Source organism: Vanessa atalanta, chromosome 5 (assembly GCF_905147765.1).
Source record: "Vanessa atalanta chromosome 5, ilVanAtal1.2, whole genome shotgun sequence".
In the NCBI taxonomy this organism is placed as follows: domain Eukaryota; kingdom Metazoa; phylum Arthropoda; class Insecta; order Lepidoptera; family Nymphalidae; genus Vanessa; species Vanessa atalanta.
The window spans coordinates 9,478,286-9,501,380 of NC_061875.1; the positions used below are offsets into that span (position 1 = coordinate 9,478,286).

The following is a 23,095-nucleotide window of genomic DNA, read 5'->3' on the forward strand; positions in this document are numbered from 1 at the left end:
CAATTCAAAATATACATTATAATAATATAGAGCCGAGATAGCCCAGTGGTTAGAACGCGTGCATCTTAAATTATGATATCGGGTTCAAACCCAGGCAAGCACCGCTGAATTTTCATGTGCTTAATTTGTATTTATAATTCATCTCGTGCTCGGCGGTGAAGGGAAACATCATGTAATGTAAATTATAATATACGCCGCAAATCAACATCTTTAACGAAATCATTGTACGTCATGCAACTTCAAAACTTTCGAAACGTTTTATATACCTTTTGAATAACGACTCATTGAGAATACTACCATCAGCAGAATTATCATAATTTTATTAGTTTTACACTTACATTACATTAACGTAAAGAATCGAATATTCAGTTATTGTATTTCGTTCTGTTGAGTTACTTACGATAATTTTCCATTACTCTGTTAGTATGTTTTTGGAATCATGTTCAGACTTCTCATATGAATGGAAAAATAAAATCAATGAGATGCACATTAAATCCTCCAATATTTTCGAAACAGTTACTCACTAATTATAGAAAATATTGCGTAAGTATACATATAATATTCGCATGAACTTTTATCTGAACATGTATAATATATTATCATATGTAGGCTATATATGGATCATATGGAGCTTATTTTAATAATTTCCAAGATAATATTCAGCTTAAATCATGTGAGGTATTTTTATAGATACCAGTTTTTAATCGTATAACAATGAATGAATTGGACGCATCTAAAACATTGAGCATTTTTTTATAACAGTAAACTCCTTATCTAAAGCAAAGTATTTAACAATATTATTTATTTTAAGCAAGATTAAGAATTCTAGCCCCAGAAGAAGATAGTAGGACTTGGTGGTAGGTTTTGTGCAAGCCCGTCTGGGTAGATACACAGGCTTGCACCTCTCATCAAATGTTCCACCGCCAAAAAATAATATTTAGTATTATTTCTGGTTTGAAGTATGAATGATCTAGTATAACTTCAGGCCGAAGGGACTTCTCATCTCTCACGCATTTCAGTTCCCATAGTTAATCGCATATTGGTTATGTAAGAAATGATTAAAATTTCATACGGAGCCAATGTCTATGGGCAGTGATAATCACCTACCGTCAACTGGCCTTTTTGCTTGTACCTTTTTTTATTTGAAGCTCTGTAGCGCAACAATACAATGACGTATGGTCTTAAATTATCTTTAATCTAAATAATATTACAATAACTATAAGCAATAATTAAATACCGACGATCGATGTTTTATTAACTGAATAACAGAGCGAATCTCCTACGTATAAATGGAGAGCAAACATTTTTAACGTAGTTTTTACTTCGCTGCTAATTAAAACGCCTACTAACAAAGTCACAATTAATATTTTTCTAGCTACCTGCCACGGCTTCGCACGGGTGAACCTCACACTTTAGAAATCTCTAAAATTATCAGTGTTTCTCTACTATAGTGTGCATGTATTATACATATAATCCTTTCTCTTAAATCAGTCTATCTATTAAAAAAACCTATTTAAAATCCGATTCGTAATTTTAAAGATCAAAATTACCACAGGGACAAAGAAAGCGACTTTGTTTTTTACTATGTGATGAAGTGATCGAGAATATTATATTACTCAAAGAATCTTTAACTAAATTTGAATAAAATAGAAAATAATTAATTAATAGTAGCTTAATTATATTATCACCTCACAAAAACAAACAAGAATTATTTAGTCAAACAACATAATTTGAACGCCTACGCTATTTATGAAGCAAAGTTTTGAAATGAATAATTAGATATTATTTCTTTTGCTTATTGGTACATAAAATATTGTAAGAAAAATATTTCGAACATATTATTATTCGATCATTCGATCAATGTATGCTTGAAATGAGTAAATATATATATATATAATAAAGGTTTATAAATCAATAACGTATTTTTTGAGTTGGAGAATGTCAACGAGGAAGTTATTTTGTTGTATCAGATGATGCTAGCAATAGAATCACAATGATCTTGCCTACTAGGTAGGTGATACGACTAGTGTCCGTCCGCGTCTTCACCGACGTGCGTTAGCTGTGAGTCGGGCTTCGAATAACTACTGCAAGTACCCGTTCTTCCTGTAATCAATGCTACAAGGATTACATACAAGAGACATAGATTATACGCTGTCTAGTTAAATCGATCATAATGACCAAATGGTTTTGTTCCCGTGTGTTACAATTTTAGCTGTTTCTTTAATTACTCATGTGCAAGCAGCTTGTGCATGATTTAAGATGGTTGGTCAATGGTCGGGTCATGCATGTTTTTCGACTTGATTGAATAAGCTAATAGTAGCTATAGTTTTATTGATGATCAATCCAACATTATAAAATGCTTATTTATTTATGAGTACAATATTTGGGGATAATTTAATTGACCCATGAGTAAGTTGCAAAGTTCTTTCCTTACAATAAAATTCTTCTCAGATATATCGATTAGTACGAAAGTTTATAACCAAATCAGGATAGGTCGTAGGTACAGTTTCAGAACAGCGTCATTTTTAGCCTCCGTGAAACCAGCTTTCGTTGCCGGTTTTTCCCAACCGATACGAATTTCAAGAAAAGAGCCAATAATTTTCTTAAAGGCCGACAAAGCACCTGCTAGTCCCCACGTGTTGTAGATGTCCATGGGCGGTGGTCACTTTCAATCAGTTGAGCCTCCAAAAGCCTATAAAAAATAATTAAAATTATTTTTTACACTTGAGACTGAATTATCTATTATTTTTGGTAACAGCATCAATAACAGTATACCCTCTTGTAATACGAATTGGTGCCATTTGACGGCCAACAATAGGACGGCGCGCTCCCATTGATCAAGTCAAATAGCGCGCGCTTCCCCAGCTCTATGTTACACACTTCCGTTCCTTTACATTGACGTATAAACATAAAAGACATTGCATTAATACGAGTAACACAATCTTTACTTGTTTATAGTCCATAGAATATATTTGAATCACATTTATGCATCATTTTTGTATAAATTAATTAGTCGTAAATAAAACATTTTTCATTATATTTTTTTGTATAAAAAGCAAGATATATTTATTTTTATATCACATATACATTCTTATAAGCTACAAAAGTATTATCACAATAAAATTTCAGCGTTTGTAAAAGTGGTTGGAAGGTCCATCTAGTTCGAAGCCGTCGTACTCTGGAAATTGGCCACCAACCTTGGAATACACTGTAAAACAAAATACATTATACGAAACAATAGGAAACAATAGTGTTACGGCATGTTATCCGACACTAATTAGATATTATATCTGCTTGTCGTGTGACTAAATTTTTTATATCTTTGGTTGCCTTTGAGATTGTACTTTAAGTTTTTATTAAATAAATAAGAAAATTTTAAAATTCGTTTCAAAACTCAATGAAACACAAACCGTTGTGAACAATATGATTACTTACAGAAAGGTGTCGGCGATGCATAGATTTGTTGTGGCACGTAATGACTCGGTATTTGAACAGGTACAGGCACAGGTTTTGGAACGTATTGTACAACATTGGGTTGGACGGGGCGATGTACTTTTGGTTGTGGGTGTACACTGGGTCCTACTTTTGATACAACTGCGTTAAATCCGTGAACAGGATCCGCCGTATAATCCACAGTGCGTATAGAACCATCGGGCTCTACTAAAGAATATTGACCTGCAATTCGAAAATTAAACATTATTAATATTTGTAAATATAAAAAGCGCACAAAATAAATAATAATAATAAATTGCAAAAAAAAAATTAAAAAAAAATTATAGGAATTTTTGAAAGGAACGATATTATATACACACATTGTATGAATTTCACAAATTTATAATAGCAATATTTAAAATTAAATATTCTTTATAAATTTCATAATTGTCAGCAATGCATGTTGAAGTCCGATAAAACATCGAAAAATTTCTTCCAAAGTATAATTTAATCTATGAGATTATAATTATCAATTAAACTTTACTCCTTGATCGTGTACTCGTGTAGACAATAGTGCTCATTACTGTTGATTATGGAAAATGATAATGTTGCAACAAATTTTCTCAATCCCATGTTTCACAGTCATTAGTAGACGTTTCCACTAACAAAACGCTAATGACGGCATAATTTTCAAACAATACGCGTTATTTAGAAATTGAAACTTGTTAGTATGTACGGAGAAAAAATTTTAGCGTGTTGTGCAATTTTATGATTTATGATCTTTTGAAAATATGTTACGTAAATACGCTTTAAATAAAATTATTTTTTAAGGGAAACTAATTAGTTTGTCCCGTAGGTTACTTGTTTGTTTGCAATCTTTCTGAATCTACACAATAAATTTTATAATTATCTCGCTGAGGTAATCTTAATATATATATTTTATATGCGGATGCGTAAGCAAAAAAGAAAATTACTGCTCGCATTCATTCTACTGCGTGGTCTAAGAATGCTGATTCACTCGTAGCATAATCAAAGCGCAGTATTATTACAGCAATGGACTCAGCTTATTACTTCACTTTATTTTTAATGTAACTATACTGGTTTAGTAGAGAGAAACATTGAAGTCAGCGCAGTTTGTAATTTAGAATCAAATCAACTAAAAAAAAAACATAGGTTACTGGAAACAAAACACGGCCGCATCAAAATATGGTCCTTTATATAATTATACAGATTAGTTAATTCAATTTTGAAATTAAGAAACATAAAGATTAGTGAAATGTTATAGTTCATCCCCTCATGTCGTGTATATCCGAGAGTACCAGTATTTACTGTTAAGTGTAGGCGGTGACTTTTAAAATTACTTTTAGTAGTAAATTAATCAAATAAAAATTCAAGAATAATTATTTTTTCATTTAATTTACCATTACCTTTAACGACTCCGCCGTCTCGCGTTTCGTGCTGAGATTTGATGTCACCAGTCGTATGATCGGCCACTCCGTAGTTGAATGCATATCGAGGGTGATCCTAAGCATTGAAATCAAGGACTTATTATAAAATAATTATTACGTACTAAATGATTACAATATATATATATATATATATTATAAATATTAAAATGGGTTTGTAATTATGTATATTGCTGGTGAAGTAAAAAAAATGAGCAAAGACTCTCTCAGAAAAAGCTCATTCTATATCGAAATGTTTTCCTTCAACGCACGAGCTCTAGATAAATTAATAACAAATGAAGTATTATAGTTGTGAAAATTAATTATTGCGTAGCCTGAATTTGAAGCCGCGATCTTCGGCTTTAATGAAAGTACAGACCATGGAAATAATCATTACATATAATAAAAAGTAAAATAACCATTTTCATATTTTGTAACTGTAAAAAGGGACATAAATATGATTATTTTTATGTGTTAAATCTTAATTACGAATTTGGCAACGCTCGTTTATTTTAACACATTGTATTCACAGACGACTAATTATATTAAACTATGACTAAATACAAAAGATTTGTATACGTACGCAGCTGAGAGAAATTACTTTGGCGCAGTTTGGGACGCGCGTTTTGAAATGTCAACTCATATGTAATAACAATAACCAAACGATGTAACACTTTTTAACAATTTAATAACAAATATTTATTTGGAAAAAATTAAAGAGACTTAAAAAATCACCTGTTTAAACACTTAAAATAATAAATATTACATTGACTGTTTAAATATTTACAATAAGTACTTATCCTTTCCTTTCTCGTCAACTTGAGTCAAACTATATTTACTTAAAATGATTTTTTTCGCATACTGAGGTACTTAAAATTTATCTGATTACACTATGATCTGATGTGCTGACTCCATTGTATTAATTATTCTTCTTAAGGGTAGAGGTGAATATTCTTTTAAAGTATATTTTTAAGTTTTATATTCTATTTGTATTTTTATTTTGACAGTAAAAATGTTAAGTCAAATTTAAAAACGTTTTCTATGCTATTATTCGCTTGAAATGAGACGATCATTCGCCACGAAAATAAAACTCATAATATTACATTAAAATATAGATACCCTCTTGTAAACATAATCTTTCAAAGTAAGACTCTTTACTTAACACTGAAATATTAAACATGTCTAGTGATAGTCAGAAACAACTAATGATTAATTCAATAATTTATTTTCTAAGACCTGAGAAAATCTGGTAAAATAAAGTTTATTTTATTGAGATATTTACTTTAAGTTATATAGTTTACCACTATTGAAAAATCCATCCATAAAATTATCCATGATTTCGAATCGTAGAGACATTTTTGGACGTTTGAAAATCGCACCTTTACAATTTATTCAAATTTCGTATTCATTCGAAATTAACTAGATTAACTAGATAGATATAAACTCTAATATAATCAAACCAAACCTTACATCATAGTATTCGTATCCCGGTTCGTACACGGGACTGAAAACGGGGTTAATTTTCGGTCTCGCATGTGCACACGCGATCACAAACGCAAACATTACACAAAAACACCGGCACATATTAAAAGCAAACATCCTAACGACCGTATCACAGTACGTTTCTTCCCTGAATAACACAATAGAGGGTTCACAGGCCTTTATAAGTGGCCTTAGCAAAGATAGCCTTGAAGCTGGCCGAATCTGAAGATAAGTTTCCTTATGCTCCTGCGTCTAATTGAGAAAACTTTCGCACGCTACAATGACGTCGTATGTAAATTAGATTGCAACACTTTCATGGGAGCCGTGTACACGTACAGGTGTTGGTTTTTTATTGTATGAATAAGTCTATGGTCTTTTCAATCTAATTTGTATTCAAATTTTACCTGAGTCATAGTTGGTACATACTGTTACAAATACTTTAAGGATATTTAAATATAGAATAAAATATTTTAAGGCGAAAGGATACTAATGTTGCAATACACATATATAAGTAACAACCATGAAACATTTTTCGCTGAAAAATAAAATAAAAATATTGGATTGTATTTTAAAATATTTATGGCTGTATAATCACGACCATTGCATATTCCAAATAGGAAAAGGAAACAAAAATAAAAATATACTCCTAAATATAATTTATAATTTTAAAATTATAAATTGATTAGACGAAGTTAACATAATGACATGTGAAACAATTCTCTTCAACTCATTCTATTTTAATGTTCAAAACAAATAATTTTTTAATATAATCTCTGTTCTAACGAAATTCATCAAAACTAAATCGAGTAATCGACAATTGTAATAGAGGTCTTAATTTCACCAGAGTTAAACGCATCTACGCTCCTAGTAAACCTATTTACGTGTGAACGAAAACAATCCGTGATTACTGAGTAATCACTCCTTGCTTAATGATACGCCTATGTATAGGAAACAGTAATTGCTTAAGAAAATTAGGAAATAATGTTCTTGGGCTGTGTGGATTCCTGCGATTTTGTTTATTTGTGCTAAGAAATCTTTTACTATATTTCCGAACGACTCACGACAATAGGTCTAAAATCGTTCGTTCAGCCACGGCTATTCTCAGGACTAATTATATCGCAAATATGCGCGCAAACGTAGAAAGTGCACTTGACTTTGTATTCCCTTACTCTCATAATCCATTGGATTTGCTAACCCAATGCGAGTGAAAAGAATTCAGGCGTGGGACCAACCGTTGTACGTGCTTTCCGAGGAAAACACTTGCTTACACTTATACTGTGTACTTACATTGTATAGTCGGTTTTTTTTTTTTTTTATTTTGACTGAGAATTTATTGATCTTTGTTACATGACTCGATTTGGGGCTAGAACCTACAATTTTCGGACCTGTGGTCTTGGCATTTAAATAACAATATAGTATAAATGGTTTTTAATCGCAACCCGTATTGGAACCCCGTGGTCTTATTTAACCTCCACAACCCTCAGGAACGTATATGGTTCATTGATAGAGAATAAAATATAAAACGACACGGTCCCTACTCTAATTCATTTGTTTTCGAAAATCTTCTTCAACAAGACAATCTAAATAATTATTACGTGAGCGTACCTTCAGGTTCTGAAACGCTAGTCTAGTTTGGCTTATGTAAAAGTAAAAGATACGGTACGGTCAACGAACGGCCAAATTCAGTGCAAGAACAAAATAAATTTGACTTTAATTGACTATTCAAAAATTAAAACACTTGTCGTCATTTAGCTTAAATGATTTTTTAAATGACGCATAATAAATATTTGGTACAGATATTAGAGATAAAAATTCATATTTGAAATTTAACTCAAATTAAACGGCTTAAATTAATTACAAAAAATGACTGCAAGATAAAATCTAGATCACACTCCTACAAGTTCAAAGTAGTTAAGTAGACCTGTAAAGGAATAATTTTAATGTCTATGTTATTTATCTTCAAGGCAGTACAGTACACACTGTACCACTAAATCTATACTCTATTGTTATATTATTTTTACGTATATAATCAATAATTACATATCGTGTGAACTTTTCAGTAAACAATACATACTTTGTATGATAATGAGTTACGATTATGTATTGAAGGACAAGTTTGACCTGTGATGCGATTAAACCGCCCTTTGCATACGGAAGATCGAAACTGCTTCAACAACAATGAGGAATAACGATATGAAATTGGTCTTAACGTAGTTCTATGAACCGAATAAAGGTAAGAGTGCCATGACTTCCTCGGCTTGGATGACGAAGGATCAAGCATGTTTTATTCAGTAAGACAGTTAACAAGTAGCAATAAGCCTAATTAAATAGATATAAATAAAATTAATCAATTATACGAATTTGTCGAAACTATAAAGATAAATAAAAATTTTCATAACATTCAAGGTTATTTTAGTGCAAGTTCTTCAACAGGGATGTTGAATATGAAGATTATTATTTAACTGTATCGTGGAGAATCTTAAGCTTCACCGATTATGTTTTCATAAGTTTTAAGACTCTAAACATCATTTTCTATTTTTTGCACTGTCATTGCAATTGCTCAATGAATTCAAGGATAGAAATTTAAATTACTAATATAGTATAACTCATAAAGACACATATTTATGAGTTATCTACCTATCCACGTTTATTTCACAAATAAATAGGTATTAAAAAAGAAAAATAATTTAAAAAGTACTCATATATTTTAATACTCGATTAAATAATAAAGTAACAACAAAAATCGATAAATATTCTAATATTATTACTAATAACAAACAAAATAATTAATTATAATTTTATCAACAATCATCAGGTACTTTGTGTAACATAACTTAAATACATAAATAAAAAAACACTTAAAAACGATGTAAGAGATCGTTGGAAAAATTATTGATCTCATAATATGTTAAAAACCAAACGCACACTTCAGATTTTATCAGCGTATTTTTAGATGAATCGTGTTTTGATACGTATCCTACGCGAAGCAATATATTTATAATGGATACAAGTTTAAAACCAAAAAAATCTGCAATATGCCTACCGAACAAATCAAAGTTTAATTTTAGTATAGCTTAGTGAATGTGATGAAGATGCGCAGCCTCGTGTGCAGATATAGGGGAAGTCTTGTGGACGACCGCATTGAAACCGCTGTGTTTGTCAGCCGTGTAGTCCACAGTGCGAATTGAACCGTCAGGCTCTACGACTGAGTATTGGCCTGTGGAGATTTATATGAAACAATTAGTATGATATGAACATATTAGTACCCAAGGTTTGAGCCCTTGATTCTTTAGGAAATTTAAAAAAAAAACTAAAATATTTTTTTTTAATAATCTATATTCAGGTATTTTTTATAACCAAAACATACACTAAAATAAAATCAAATAAATACCTTTAACGACGTCACCGTCTCGGCTTTCGTGGTGAGTTTTAATGTCGCCAGTGTGAAAATCGTTCACTCCATATTTGAATACATACTTCGGGTATGCCTAAAAAAACAACATTTTCCTTAATTATTATTTTAAAAAAAAATACAAATTTCAAACGGATTGATAAAAAAATAAATGAACATCCAATATGTGGTTGGCAATAAAATGAACTGGAGGAGGAAGTATCATTACAAAAAATACTAAATTCCAGACAAATAATTAAATCGACCACATTAAATTCAAATACAATTACTGGAATTCGATGAGTATTTTAAAATTATCCTGCAAATCAATAAACTCGTTGTTTAATAAAATATCACAACAGCAGAAAATCCAAAGGAAAAAGGTATCTACTGACTATAAGCTACAGAACAAAAGCTCTCGTAACTTGTTTCTCGTAAGATCCATTTTTCCTTATAGATAAAAATATATTATACGATTAAAGTATCGATATCACTACAAAAAGAGAAAACGCTTTAATCAAAGCACTTGTATAACATACTCGTAACTACCTTCTTTCGTATTACCAGTCTTAAGTTATAAAATTATAGCGTTTAATTCAACCTTAAAAAATTATTCAGATAACTAAAGTGAAGACTTGACAATTAAAATGTTTGTAATTTATGTGGTTTTTTTTTTAAACACAATCTAAAATACACAGACTGATGCAGTGTACAAGACCGCTGCTGATATTATAACACTATTAAATTAAAAGGTTTATATTACACACAATCTAAATAAAATATTTAAGATTCAAAAAAGTTAACTCAAACGCTACTAAAATTGAACTAGATCTGACCTTGAAACATTACACATATCACGCAAGGGCAGTTATTAAAAAAAAAATTTATTGCAATATATCTATCGCCCAAAGTAAGTACCTTGGGATGAGACTGTCAACGTGATAGAACTAAACGTTAGCCCGGAAGTACAATCTTGTTTGTTGGTTCCTGTTTACGGATTTTATTTACCTCCTATACCATGCAGTAAAACGCTACTGAGCCATAATTATCTATTGTTTAAATTTACGATCTAACAATGAGTGTCTTGGAAATAATCAACCACTATTCGTCATGGTAATATCTAGGCCACTGCCACACTGCATAAAAGACGGTGCGATTTATATACTGCGGATTAAAACCGCGAAATAAGGATCGTGCGATAGTAATTTTTTTTTTTGCTTTCGAAAATAAACGCTTAAACTTTGTCATCACACTTTCTTTTTATTTTTATAAATGTTCTAATAAGTATTTTATTACTGCTATTATTTAGAAGTTAAATCTTTATAATACCATTTGATTGATAAGAAATAATACCGGTCATTTAATATACATTTAACATTAACATTTTACTATACTTCTTAATTTTCCGATTTTTTAGCTTGCCGAAAGAGTTTTAGGCAGCTTAAAAAATAAACAATCAGTATTAATATACGAGTAGGTACGATGTTTTTATCGAGACATCGATCTCTATTTCAGTGTCATTATAATTTAAGCTTTATGTTAAAATAATCACAAGAAGGAAAGTTTTCAATTAAATAACAAATGTCATCATTGATAATACAAAATAAAATATTCCGCGTCAGTTTCGCTCGGAATTGAATAGTCCGCATATTTAAATAAATGTTACGCATCATATTGCGCTTTCTTTTTTGCGTAAAATATACATTTAAGTAATTACTCAATATCTTATTGGACACTTTATTGCTTACTTTAAACTAATTACCTTGAGCAATAAAATAGGAAAATGGACTCTAAATAGTAAAGTAGATACATGGATCTTAACTAAATATCACAGGCTACATTCATTCATTGAGTTTCATGTCGCTAGTTTATTCTATAATCCGAATGAAGTTCTCCCAAATGCTTCTCAAAACCGTCTTCTTGAGAGGATAAAGTTTCAGTTATATTTACTTTAACCAATATTTGATTCGTTCATCCTATGCTTAGATCGATTGATATTTAACTCGAAAAACGTTCTAATCAATTATTATTAAAATAATATTTAACGTCTAAATAATATAATACTATCATACTCAATAATAATAATATGATTTATGACATCAAAACATAACCATTTTCATCAACATTCAATTCGTATTCTTCTTCCTATATCATCATCTGTTACATCTGTTACTCTGTCTACGTGGAATTAGTTTATATTTTTGTGTACTGATAAAAAAGCTAGTTATTAATTTGGTAATTGTTTCAACCTAAATAATTCTCGCCTTAATAAATGTATTTGCAATGTAAGGTTAACTTCAATAAATATATTTAAGCTGTCCAAATTGTCTTTGAAGTTTCTCGTAAAAAATACTTAACAGACATTTTGCGCATTTGTAAATGAGTTCCAACTATTTTTAGTTTTCGTTTTGAAACATTTCGGAAGGTACTCACATAATAGTCCACATGCTCGTCTTCAGGTATCTGATGATGCAGGTCGTAAGCAAGTTTCGGTTGGGCGTGAATGAGGGTCGACGACGGTTGGTATTCCAAAGGCCTCAGATATGTAAACACACGTCCATATACGCATACTATTAATGCTGAGGCTAGAATCACACTCTGAAAAATAAAGATAACATAAATATAAACGTAAACACTACCAAAATTTTAATTCGTATAATATTATATTTAAGTCATAAGAGTAGAAAACAGTGGATTGAGGTTACATCTAAAGAATCCATTTTCAAAAAATAATTCGGTTTCTTTTGTGTACTAGTTATAGCGATGAAAATGGTGAAACTTTATGCCATTGGAGTATTTTTATTTAAATTTGAAAAAAATAACCACTCCTTCGAGTAAAATAAACAACCATGCCAACTCATGCCAACGAGTAAAACGTTAAACAATGCCTTAGAGCGAAATAGAAACTCAAGTTTTTTTTTCTATATTCAGGTTAAATAATGATAACATCACCGGCAAATTTAGTGTTTATGGTGGTATATTACTTTATATATATAAGAAGAAAACCAACTGCATTATTTCCTAAAACATACATGAATGCAATCCTGTAAAATCCAACATTATGTATTTCTCTAACAATTGTTAGAGTTATATGCATACTTATTATTTATTGTTTTGAAAGTGATATAAGAAAAGTAATGTAAACATTGAACTATAAAAGAACCAAAAAACTCTGAATAATTCACATACATTGTAAAGATTAATTCATCTTTAAAAAAACATAATAGCCCATTATTATATAACACTACACGTTTCGTCATTACTCGTTGACAATGCGCTGTACAATTGTGGTGTTTCGAAGAAATCGAGGTGTTATTTTACGAATTTTTCCCAAGAACTTTCAATAATTGTCATAATTGTTACACAATGATTGTTGTTGTTTAAATCAAGACGGTATAAAGCTGCGTCTATACGAAAGGGTTTTTTTATGGCATTTGTTGGCGGACGAGCATACGGGCCACCTGATGGTAAGTGGTCACCACCGCAAATAGACAAAGGCGCTGTAAGAAATATTAACCATTCCTAACATCACCTATACGCCACCAACCTTAGGAACTAAGATGTTATGTCCCTTGTGCCTCTGATTACCATGGCTCACTCACCCTTCTAACCGGAACACAAAAATACGGAGTACTGGTATTTGGCGGTAGAATATCTAATGAGTGGGTGGTAAGACGGGCTTCCACAAAGCCCTACCACCAAGTATTATTATTATCAATTCCAATAACTTTCATGTTATCTACAGAAAATACAATTTTGTTCTGTATTTTTAGTACGCTTAATTGCAAACATAGAAATCAAAAACCATTTCAATGGAAACGCACGATTATTCTTTAAAATATAGTGAACATTATTACAGAGTTGGTATTAAAAGTGAAACTCATGCAATAAGGTAAAGTTATACTTCGAAGCATTAGGTTAAGTGGACGACGTTTAGTGATTTGCGAACTTAGACAAGTTACATAAGTTTGACAAATTCGTTTGTAGATAACTCCAAAATATATCGAAATTATATAAGTATTTAATAAGATTGCTAAAAACCGATGATAGAAACGCTTTGACTTGATCGAGTGCATTTGTCTAAAGTCGCTGATGTGTGTAGATATTTACGTCTATTTACATACAGACAGCATTTCAAATTAAAAATACAAACCTTTTAAGAGTCATAAATATAAGGAATGCAATTGAAAAAGTCCAATTGCAATTAAAAATTTATATTATTGCCTTTATGACGCGTGTCAGGGTAAACATTTCATTACCACAGATTTATGTCTAGACAGAAGTTCCTTTAATCCATATCGAAAATTATCAGACAAAATCATCTTTGTATTAATTATTTATCTAAAAATATATACCGTAATAGCTTATTATATCTTATTAAACTATATGTTAATGCAAAAAGTAAAAAGTCTTTAATATTGTTTGAATTATAAAGTATTTTTTTAAAGAAAACTCTCATTATTTATTTTTAAATACAATTCGGCATATTTGTTTATTTTTTATCAATATATTAATCGTTATTGTTTCAACCGTACGATTTATTAAAATTAATATGTTATTAATCTTACCTTAACTGCCATTATTAATAATTTCTATTAGGATCTCTTTAATGAATTCACAAAACTATATTTCAATAATAATAAAATCCACTCGAGTCGAAGGCTTGTTAACGTGTGTATTGAGTGAAACTTAACGAAGATTATATATGAAAGTAGATACGTAGAGCGGGTGGTGGGTTTAGCCATTGAAAAATACATACATACTTGCTGTTTATTTACAAAAATGTCATCACAACTTTTCTATGATTATGTCTGGACTAAACGAGAGCTTAGAATATTAAAATAGTATCTAATAATTTCTTGTTAAACAGATACAGAACACAAATTTCATTATAATGTGCTCAATATATCATAATAAGGTCGTGTTTATAAAAAAACTTTTAGTAAAGCAAGTAACGATAAAATAAAAATAATGACAAATGATTTTTTTTTGACAATATTTTGACACATCATTTTATATTTAGGTTAAATTTAAAATAATAATATAATGAACAAAAATCTTATAAATATCGCTATCTAACGTAACTAATTAAATATTGGATCAAATTTTATAACAGTAATTTTATTTATAGAATAAGTATCAGTCAGAATATTCTTTATTCAAATGGGCACATATAGGCTTTTGAACTGTCATATTTATTTCAGGTTTTAATTCAATGTTATGGTAACTTTACATTCAATTTAAATGTAGATTATATCGAGAATAATCGGCAATGAACCCTAATGAAATACATCGTCAATGTATGTAATCTAATTTAAAGTACATAAGATCTTTATTATATAGTAGATGTTTGTATGGTTTTTCGCGCTAATTTTGGGCTCTGTCAGTCATTCGAATAATTATGCCGATTTATCTCTTCAAAGTAACAAAGCTTAGATCTTTTAAATTACTTAATTAATTATAACGCGATTTTCATCAATAAATAGAACGACCGGCATATTACAGTACATAAAAACCGAGATTTTAAACTGTTTAACCGGAAATAAATAAGATTTTTTTTTTACGATTGTTATTTAATAATGTTGTATATCCTACCTTTAAGACCCTTATCCGAGTGAAGCAGGAAAGGGTAGCTCATAGCTTATATAAAGTTTCTTATGCCAAATAAAAAAGACTTTTTTTTTATTAAAAAATATAAATACATCTAAAATAAATATCATAAATATATTCACGAAGAAAATGAAGTTATATTGCAATCATACGCTCTGGTTATATCATGATCCGCTTATAAAATACTAATAGCACAAAGAATGTGCGAAGAATACCTTTCCACAGAATCTTAACGCAAGAAATTGTAATGTACTTATCTATTCTACCTGTTACACGTCGATTACTGGAGCAATCTTCATTGATTATATTGCCGCCTCTTTCTATTATCATAGTTGAAAGCAAGACAAGGCGGTTTAAATGTGTGCACATGGTTGAATAATCAATTACAGATGCAGTATTTCGTAAAAAACATGAGCACTCACTTCCTTCCGGGCCGATACGGTGTACATCGTATGAATAGAGCATTACATTCATTAAAACTAGGTAAAAAGGTTACATAATTAAAAATTATATAAGATTTTTATTTTGACCAACTACAAACAACCAACCACAAACTACAAAATAATGGTATTATATATAATTAATGGTTATACTTTTACTAAAGTATGGCGGTATCTTAATATTTTATAAATAATATTATTTCGTGAAATGAAAAGAATCATGAAAATTAGCTAATTTTCTGAATAAAACGCACACGTCTGTATACAAATATATACCCTCCCTGAAAGTTTTTTTCGTATCGCACGCACGCATCGTTTGTTTTATAAAAAAACTATATGTCTGTTTTCTATAAAATAATAAATAAATGTGATAAAATGTTCAGAAATTGACATTAGTGAAATTATTCTTTGAAATATTAACCTGTTCATACAAAAATTTTGTTGATTTTTTTTTCGACTTTTCGTATATTCATTACAATGTTCCTATTGTCACATAATTAAGCTGAGCAAGGAAAGTGTGCTGACATTGCGCCCACTTACGTAAAAATGTTCGCATATTAGTGTCATATTGTTATAGGATTTTCTGTTTACAACGATGTGTGTAATAATACATGAAAGGCGAACAAAAAAAATATTACCAACCAATATTGTATATATTCAGATTTTTTAAATTTTGTTCTCTATTACGGTATGAATATAACAAGTTATATAAAAAAAACTGAAATTAGTACGAATTTTAAAAAGAATATATACATTGTTTATTCTTAAAGAACAATTTGAGTAAATTCGTATTATGTGCTATTTCTAAATGGATTTTTTGTAAAACTCTGATCATCAATTTTGAATTTGACCGGGAAATTTTTTATTCCTCAATATTTCCTAGGAACAGATATAAATTTTAAATTTCTTCATAAGTATTATTTTCTATAATACAATTCTATCACATCTTACTACTTATACAAGATACTCTTTATTTTTTGTATAATAATGTACAAATAGGAAATCAAGATTATATTCGATCTTTTTATTAAAATTTAAATTATCATAGACATAAATATATCTAAAGAATAAGTGAACTACAAAAGTCGAACACTTTCCCTACCAATAAACATATAAGTACATATATACTCATATTATATATATGAAATAGATCAGCCCGAGTAACTATTACCATAGGTAAACAATTGGAATAGCAAAATACAATACGAATCTTACTTAACTTCTAACTAATAGGCCAGGCAGAGCACGCCTTGGAACACTTAGGGACGGCTCATATACTGCATTTTCTCATGTGTAGGGCTGCCAATTTTCTATAACGCTTGAAGCCACATTAATTTTTTTTTACTAAATATTTTCTGTTTGTCAATAAAATATTATGAAAATTAAGCATTTATTAAGCTAATTTCGTATTATCAGTACCATAATTCAATTTACGTCAATAAAATTAATCATATTGTATAGCTGAGTGCTTATTTGTAGGTTGTTTGGTTCATTGTAATCACAAACATAATGTTTTAAACACGAGAGACCTGAAATTCAGTGTTCCATGGTTAGAAGCATATGGATATTATAAGGATTGGTTTTACACAAGTATGTAATTACCATCAGGTAGCCTCGACATGTCGGCAAACTATGAAGAGAAATACGGAATATTTGAATATATTAAATAGCTCATTGTAACGATAACGAATTATATCATAAAACAGGCTATAAAGCAGATACACTGTTGTTTTCGAGGTGTTCGATAAATTCATAAATAGTAATAGCGTAACAATCGTTAGAGTGGAATCTACCGTTAAATCACAAAGACGAAATAGATTATCTTATTTTTATAGAAGGAAAAACAAATAATTTTTACAACATATGTATAAAGGCGGCAACCCTGTCAATATCTCTCTTGATGACTAAAACGCGCCGGAATATATTTACTTAGTTGCATATTTCACAACGTCTTCCGTATTATAAGAAAAAATATAATTAATATTATTTGTTCAATATCCTAATCAAGTAATTTACATTTATATTCTAATTATTTGATGCCGCCTTTCAGCTGAAGTTCAATCATGATTTTGTAGAAAAAAATGTTTAATCGAATAAATATTCGTTATATAAAATATGTTTAAAAGTACATAGATTTAAATAATAATCACAATACATTCGATTTATCAAAGATTTAAAGATTGCATAAAACAATTGAAAAAAAAAATGTAATTACGTAAATATACTTTATTAATAAAAAGCCCTTTTAAACAACAAATAAAAAGTATTAACTAGAAAACACAATTTAAAAACGATTAAAAGATGCATAGGGCTTATATTTGTTAGATACATTTCTTATTTTGCGTCTGTTTTTGTCGATGTACACCCGAACTTTTTCTTTATTGAACTTATCAGATGGCTTTAGAACATTTTCTAAGAAAATCTCATATTCATCATTAGGTTTTTGGTGTTCATTCTTTTTAGTTTTAAGATTGGTATTTAAAACGTCGTACGATATAGGATTGTAAGTATTATTTTTATAATAATTCTTAGCCAACATAGAATTGGCTTTACTCAAAAAATCATCCGGTATTAATAAATCGGTTGAAGTTTCCATATTATCAGCGTTCGATAATACTTGATCTTGTTGCTTTTCAGTTTGCTTAAGATTTCCTTCGAGGACCTTAATGGTTTTTAGTTCCACACTAGAAATAAATACTGATTATAATGACGTATACAAATCAAATTATTATTTAAGCATTTTCTTACAAACACGTTTCACTTTTGACTTTACAAGATTAAATGAACACTAAAGCTACCATCAGTTCGGAATGTATATTCTACTGAGGAGAATGGCTAGAAACTGTTAGTGTTACTTATTTCCACCTATTTACATACGTATGTAGTCTTACGTACGTAAATTTAAACAAAATTAATAAAACAATTCTAACTACACGCTTATTATCTTATCGAGTAATACATTAAATGTTAATGTTGGGTTAGAGCAAGTTAACAATTATGCTAAGATGCGTTGTTTATGTGTTAAAAAGAGAACATGCATCTAATGTGGTACACGTGATTAAAGAGAAACCCATTTTCCGTATACGTTGCGTCAGTGACGTTTAATGTATTTGGAAACAAATTAATTCCTGAAACATTACACTCATTGCGCTCAAAGAAATTTTACATCGACATTAATACAACTATAACTTACCTGTAACTAGAATCGTCAGCAAAATATTTAACGTGTACTGGGCTGCCATCTTTGTCCTTGTAAGTATACGTTCCTAATACGGAACCATTAGGAAACTGCCTTTCGTTTTTAAACGTTTGTGGAATATTTTCCTTAAGGGGGATACCTATATTTTAGGATTTATGTGTTTAATAAAATTCGAAGTATAAATATATGTATAATTAATGGGCTGAATATTATTAATGATACACAGACAGTCTGGTCTAGTGGCTAATCAAAGGGCCGACACCCAAAAAGTACAGGGTACTTCAAATCGACTATTAAAATGTTATTGGATTTTTCTGTCGTATACATTCTCAGTAGTAGGCTATAGTCTGGAAATTGGTAGTGTTCACATTCCCGTATCGAACGCACGTAAAGTCTTTTCATGAAATATTTCGATCATGTCGAATTTGCTGTCCCATCGGATTACGACAATGCAACGTGTTTGCGGATACATTTGTTCTCTATAATATGTCTCTCGCATATCTGAAATCGGTCAAATCATGACATCAGCACCATTTAAAAAAATCTCCTGTACCCACATCAACACTCATTTGTTAAGAATTTGTATTTACAAATCGTAATCACGTGCTTATAAGTTAAGCAATCGTATTTTAATTATCTACAGCAATATCTACACACCTATTCTACTGCAAAAAAAAACAATATTAAATCTGAACATACCGATTGAAATATTTATGTATATAAATAAATATAGCAATACATTTAAGAAAATGATCATAGTTTTGTTTTAAATATCCTGGCTGTCTTACACCAGGCTATTTAGCCAAGCTTGTTTATTAAAGGGAATACAAGCTTCCTACGTAATAATTGCTTATGTCTTCAATGTTCTCATATCAATGTTTGACATGACATAACGCCGACAATGCCAGAAAAATACTTCCTGTTGTTGTTTCTTTTACCTTATTTAGAACAGGCATGGGTCAATGATCATACAGCCTAGATTTCTATTTTTAATCTGTATGTATTTCTCATATTTAAAAGCCATATGAATAAAATAAGTTATTGCACAGCTTTGATATAAAGTAGACAGTAATTTCATTTGCACAAATACCTAAACTTAAACAAAAAACGAAAAGTGGAATTGTGATTACGATCGCAGTTTTTGATACTTAATAAAATATAGCACAGCTAAAGATTTCAATTTACTTGCCCGTTTATATCCCAATGCTGGACTAAGGGCTTAAGTCACGTGATGAAGCCACTGAGCCACTAACTAAAAATCACTTTTACCGTAATTCAAATAATATAATGTGTCGATATAAATAATCAAATACTTTAAATAATGTTTAAATTAGTCTTTTTTGAGCCCAATGAGAACTAAATGACATGTAAAGATATTTTATTAATATGTAACGTTTGAATACAATTCTAGTGACGCAAAAAGATTCAATTATAACTTAATTCTAAGCACAATACAATTATACATACGTTTATAAAAAATAAAAAATAAATGTTCTTAATTTTTATTTTTATTTAATCAAGAAAAGTAAAACGTGGTGGTTCGAGAACATTTGATGGTGTCTTCAGAGTTTTCGTCTTATTTTTTTTAACTTTCCTTGGCCGGCTCCACGAGACCGAAGATTCCGTTGATGTACTCTTTATATCAGCTGCTATTTGTACATATTTTTCACTGACTGGCCCTTCGTTTGATACTCTGTAAAATAAATAAATATCAATAAACTTCCACTGTCAGAGTAGGGTCTGCAATACTTTTGAGAATATAGCTTGGAGCTTTGGCAACACACTGCTCCAATGCAGGTTTGTGGTTGTACATGACGTGGCAGTATTTCATCTGTAACATGAATACTTCTCGATTCATATAATAATAGGATAAAGACGTTACTATATAATATAGTATAATTTTTAGTCTGTCGGGGGGATAACATAAAATAAATTGCTGCACGCTGCTCCAATGCGGGTTGGTGGAATACACATGTGGCAGAATTTCGTTGAAATTAGACACATGCATTTTTCCTCACGATGTTTTCCTTCACCGCCGAGCACGAGATGTATTATTAACACAAATTAAGCACATGAAAATTCAATGGTGCCTGCCTGGGCTTGAACCCGAAATCATCGGTTAAGATGCACGCTTTCTAACCACTGTGGCATCTCGGCTCTCGATATAAACAATAACATAAAAATTTAAGATTTAGAAAAAAAGATGGTTATCATCTTGTCCTGGTTCAATTAGTACGGTAGCTAATTATAATTTTATAAAAATACCTGTATCCATTCTCGTCAGCAACATAATCAAATCGTCGTGATCTGCCGCGTGGATCAATGTACCCATAGCTCCCCACGACGGTACCATTGGGATATCTTTCCTCAGTCCTAAACTGAATGTTTCCAGTCTCTGGATCCAATATATCATACCCGAATGAGTAGGTCCCTGGTACACCTGATTTAGGCAAATATTTCATTTACTGCGAATAATAAATATGTAAAAAAAAGAAAAACATTACATAGTTTTTTTAGTTTCAAGTATAAATTAAAATTCAGCTTCGACAAACAATCTCAAACACTAGCAGAATTACGCGGGATAATATTTTAGGTCCCTATAAATGTGCACGACTACAAATAAATTCTGTTACCGACGGCACCGCACAAGGAACTACGGGGGAGGTGCAGACGAACAATGAACGAATTAACATGAGACAGAAATTCTGATAAATTACAAACTTTGAACTACAATGGACACTTGCTTGACAAAGTAATTCATTAATTTAATACTTGCTTGACAAAGTAACTCAATAAGTTAGCCCGATCCGGGCTTAGAACTGTAAGATCGTGCACACATTTTTCCACTACAATAGCATGTAGAGATCAGTCCTATAAAATATTGCATGTATTGCAGAAATAGTTTCACTAAACAAGTGAAATTAATATTTCTATTGCATTGATTTATAATAAAATATGAAAATTCTGTTATAAGAAATAATGGAATCAAAAGTCATCGTTTTTATTACTCACCGTCGACGTTTGAGTAGTAATAGCTAGGATTCTGCGCTGCTGAACTCAATCTCGGCTTTCTCGGGGCAGCTCTAAGTTCGTTAGTACATAACATCGCCACTAACACGATAACCTAAAGGTTGTTCATTATTTTATGTGAGTCAATTGAATAATATTCCAGAAATAAAATATATTTTGATTCTACTAATAAAATCATTCAAATATTGAAATATCAGAGTAATTTTATAAAATAATCATTTTCAACATCAAATATATTTTAGTAACTGCTTCTGTGACCTTGTATCTCTATATAGGTGTATTTAATTTTTTTTTTTTAAAAAGACTGTATAGTAAACAGGACTACAATGTTTAAGAGCCCAACTTCACCACTTATTCAATGCGCTACCGATCACGAGATGTAAGTCGCTAACCCTTTACATCCATAATATAATTGGTTAATTTATCATTCAAACAAATTATACAACCGTAATTATAGGCCTGCACTAACCCCTACGGTACATGGTAATATGTTACTTCTTTTTTATTTAAAATACGTAGTTAAACAGGCAAATGAGTCACTGATGGAAATTGGTCATCAACACCCATATACATGGACACAATAAAAAAATATTACTATCCTTACATCATCAAAAAGCCACTACCCTTCGAAACTAAGCCCCTTGTTCCTGTAGTTACACTGGCTCACTCACCCTACTAACCAAAACCCAACTATAATAAGTACTTATTGCTGTTTGACGGTACAATATTTTATGAGTGGATAGTATCTTAATAGACAGACTGACACATAATCCTACCTCTAATATTAGGTTTCCATAAATCCATTAAAACATAAATATTTTATCGTATAATACAAAAAAAAACACATTCAAATAAATAATTCTTTTTATATTTCACCGAAATGTAATCATTATTTATTTAGCTTTAATTATCCGAGTTCTAAGAACTATTAATCTCGTGTCAAAATTGTACTAATTATATTTATTTATTTATTACATATCATTAATATTACTACCCATATGTTAACTATATCTCTAGTCGATTTGCTTAAATTTGTACGCGATTATAATTCTTATTACTAGAACAT

The 23,095-nt window shown here is 30.2% G+C and overlaps 4 protein-coding genes across 4 annotated transcripts; all 4 read right to left on the bottom strand.

Moving 5' to 3' along the window:
* Positions 1–3,061: 3,061 nt before the first annotated feature.
* On the bottom strand, positions 3,062–6,493 carry LOC125064145 (cuticle protein 19). The gene is made up of 4 exons (XM_047670975.1): positions 6,348–6,493; positions 4,860–4,956; positions 3,436–3,675; positions 3,062–3,208 (listed from the first exon to the last, which is right to left on the bottom strand). Exons 1-4 carry the CDS (start codon positions 6,474–6,476, stop codon positions 3,126–3,128), a joined length of 549 nt encoding a protein of 182 aa, XP_047526931.1. The 5' UTR covers positions 6,477–6,493; the 3' UTR covers positions 3,062–3,125.
* Positions 6,494–9,188: 2,695 nt separating this feature from the next.
* LOC125064146 (cuticle protein 19-like) lies at positions 9,189–14,412 on the bottom strand. The gene is made up of 4 exons (XM_047670977.1): positions 14,319–14,412; positions 12,184–12,348; positions 9,751–9,847; positions 9,189–9,576 (listed from the first exon to the last, which is right to left on the bottom strand). The coding sequence occupies exons 1-4, from the start codon at positions 14,328–14,330 to the stop codon at positions 9,434–9,436; spliced, it is 417 nt and encodes a 138-aa protein (XP_047526933.1). The 5' UTR covers positions 14,331–14,412; the 3' UTR covers positions 9,189–9,433.
* A 3,672-nt stretch (positions 14,413–18,084) lies between these two features.
* Positions 18,085–19,498, bottom strand: LOC125064401. Its single transcript, XM_047671392.1, has 3 exons — positions 19,387–19,498; positions 18,994–19,138; positions 18,085–18,484 (listed from the first exon to the last, which is right to left on the bottom strand). Exons 1-3 carry the CDS (start codon positions 19,496–19,498, stop codon positions 18,085–18,087), a joined length of 657 nt encoding a protein of 218 aa, XP_047527348.1.
* Positions 19,499–20,511: 1,013 nt separating this feature from the next.
* On the bottom strand, positions 20,512–22,105 carry LOC125064403 (larval cuticle protein 16/17-like). The gene is made up of 3 exons (XM_047671393.1): positions 22,012–22,105; positions 21,265–21,439; positions 20,512–20,692 (listed from the first exon to the last, which is right to left on the bottom strand). The coding sequence occupies exons 1-3, from the start codon at positions 22,103–22,105 to the stop codon at positions 20,512–20,514; spliced, it is 450 nt and encodes a 149-aa protein (XP_047527349.1).
* Between the last annotated feature and the right edge of the window lie 990 nt (positions 22,106–23,095).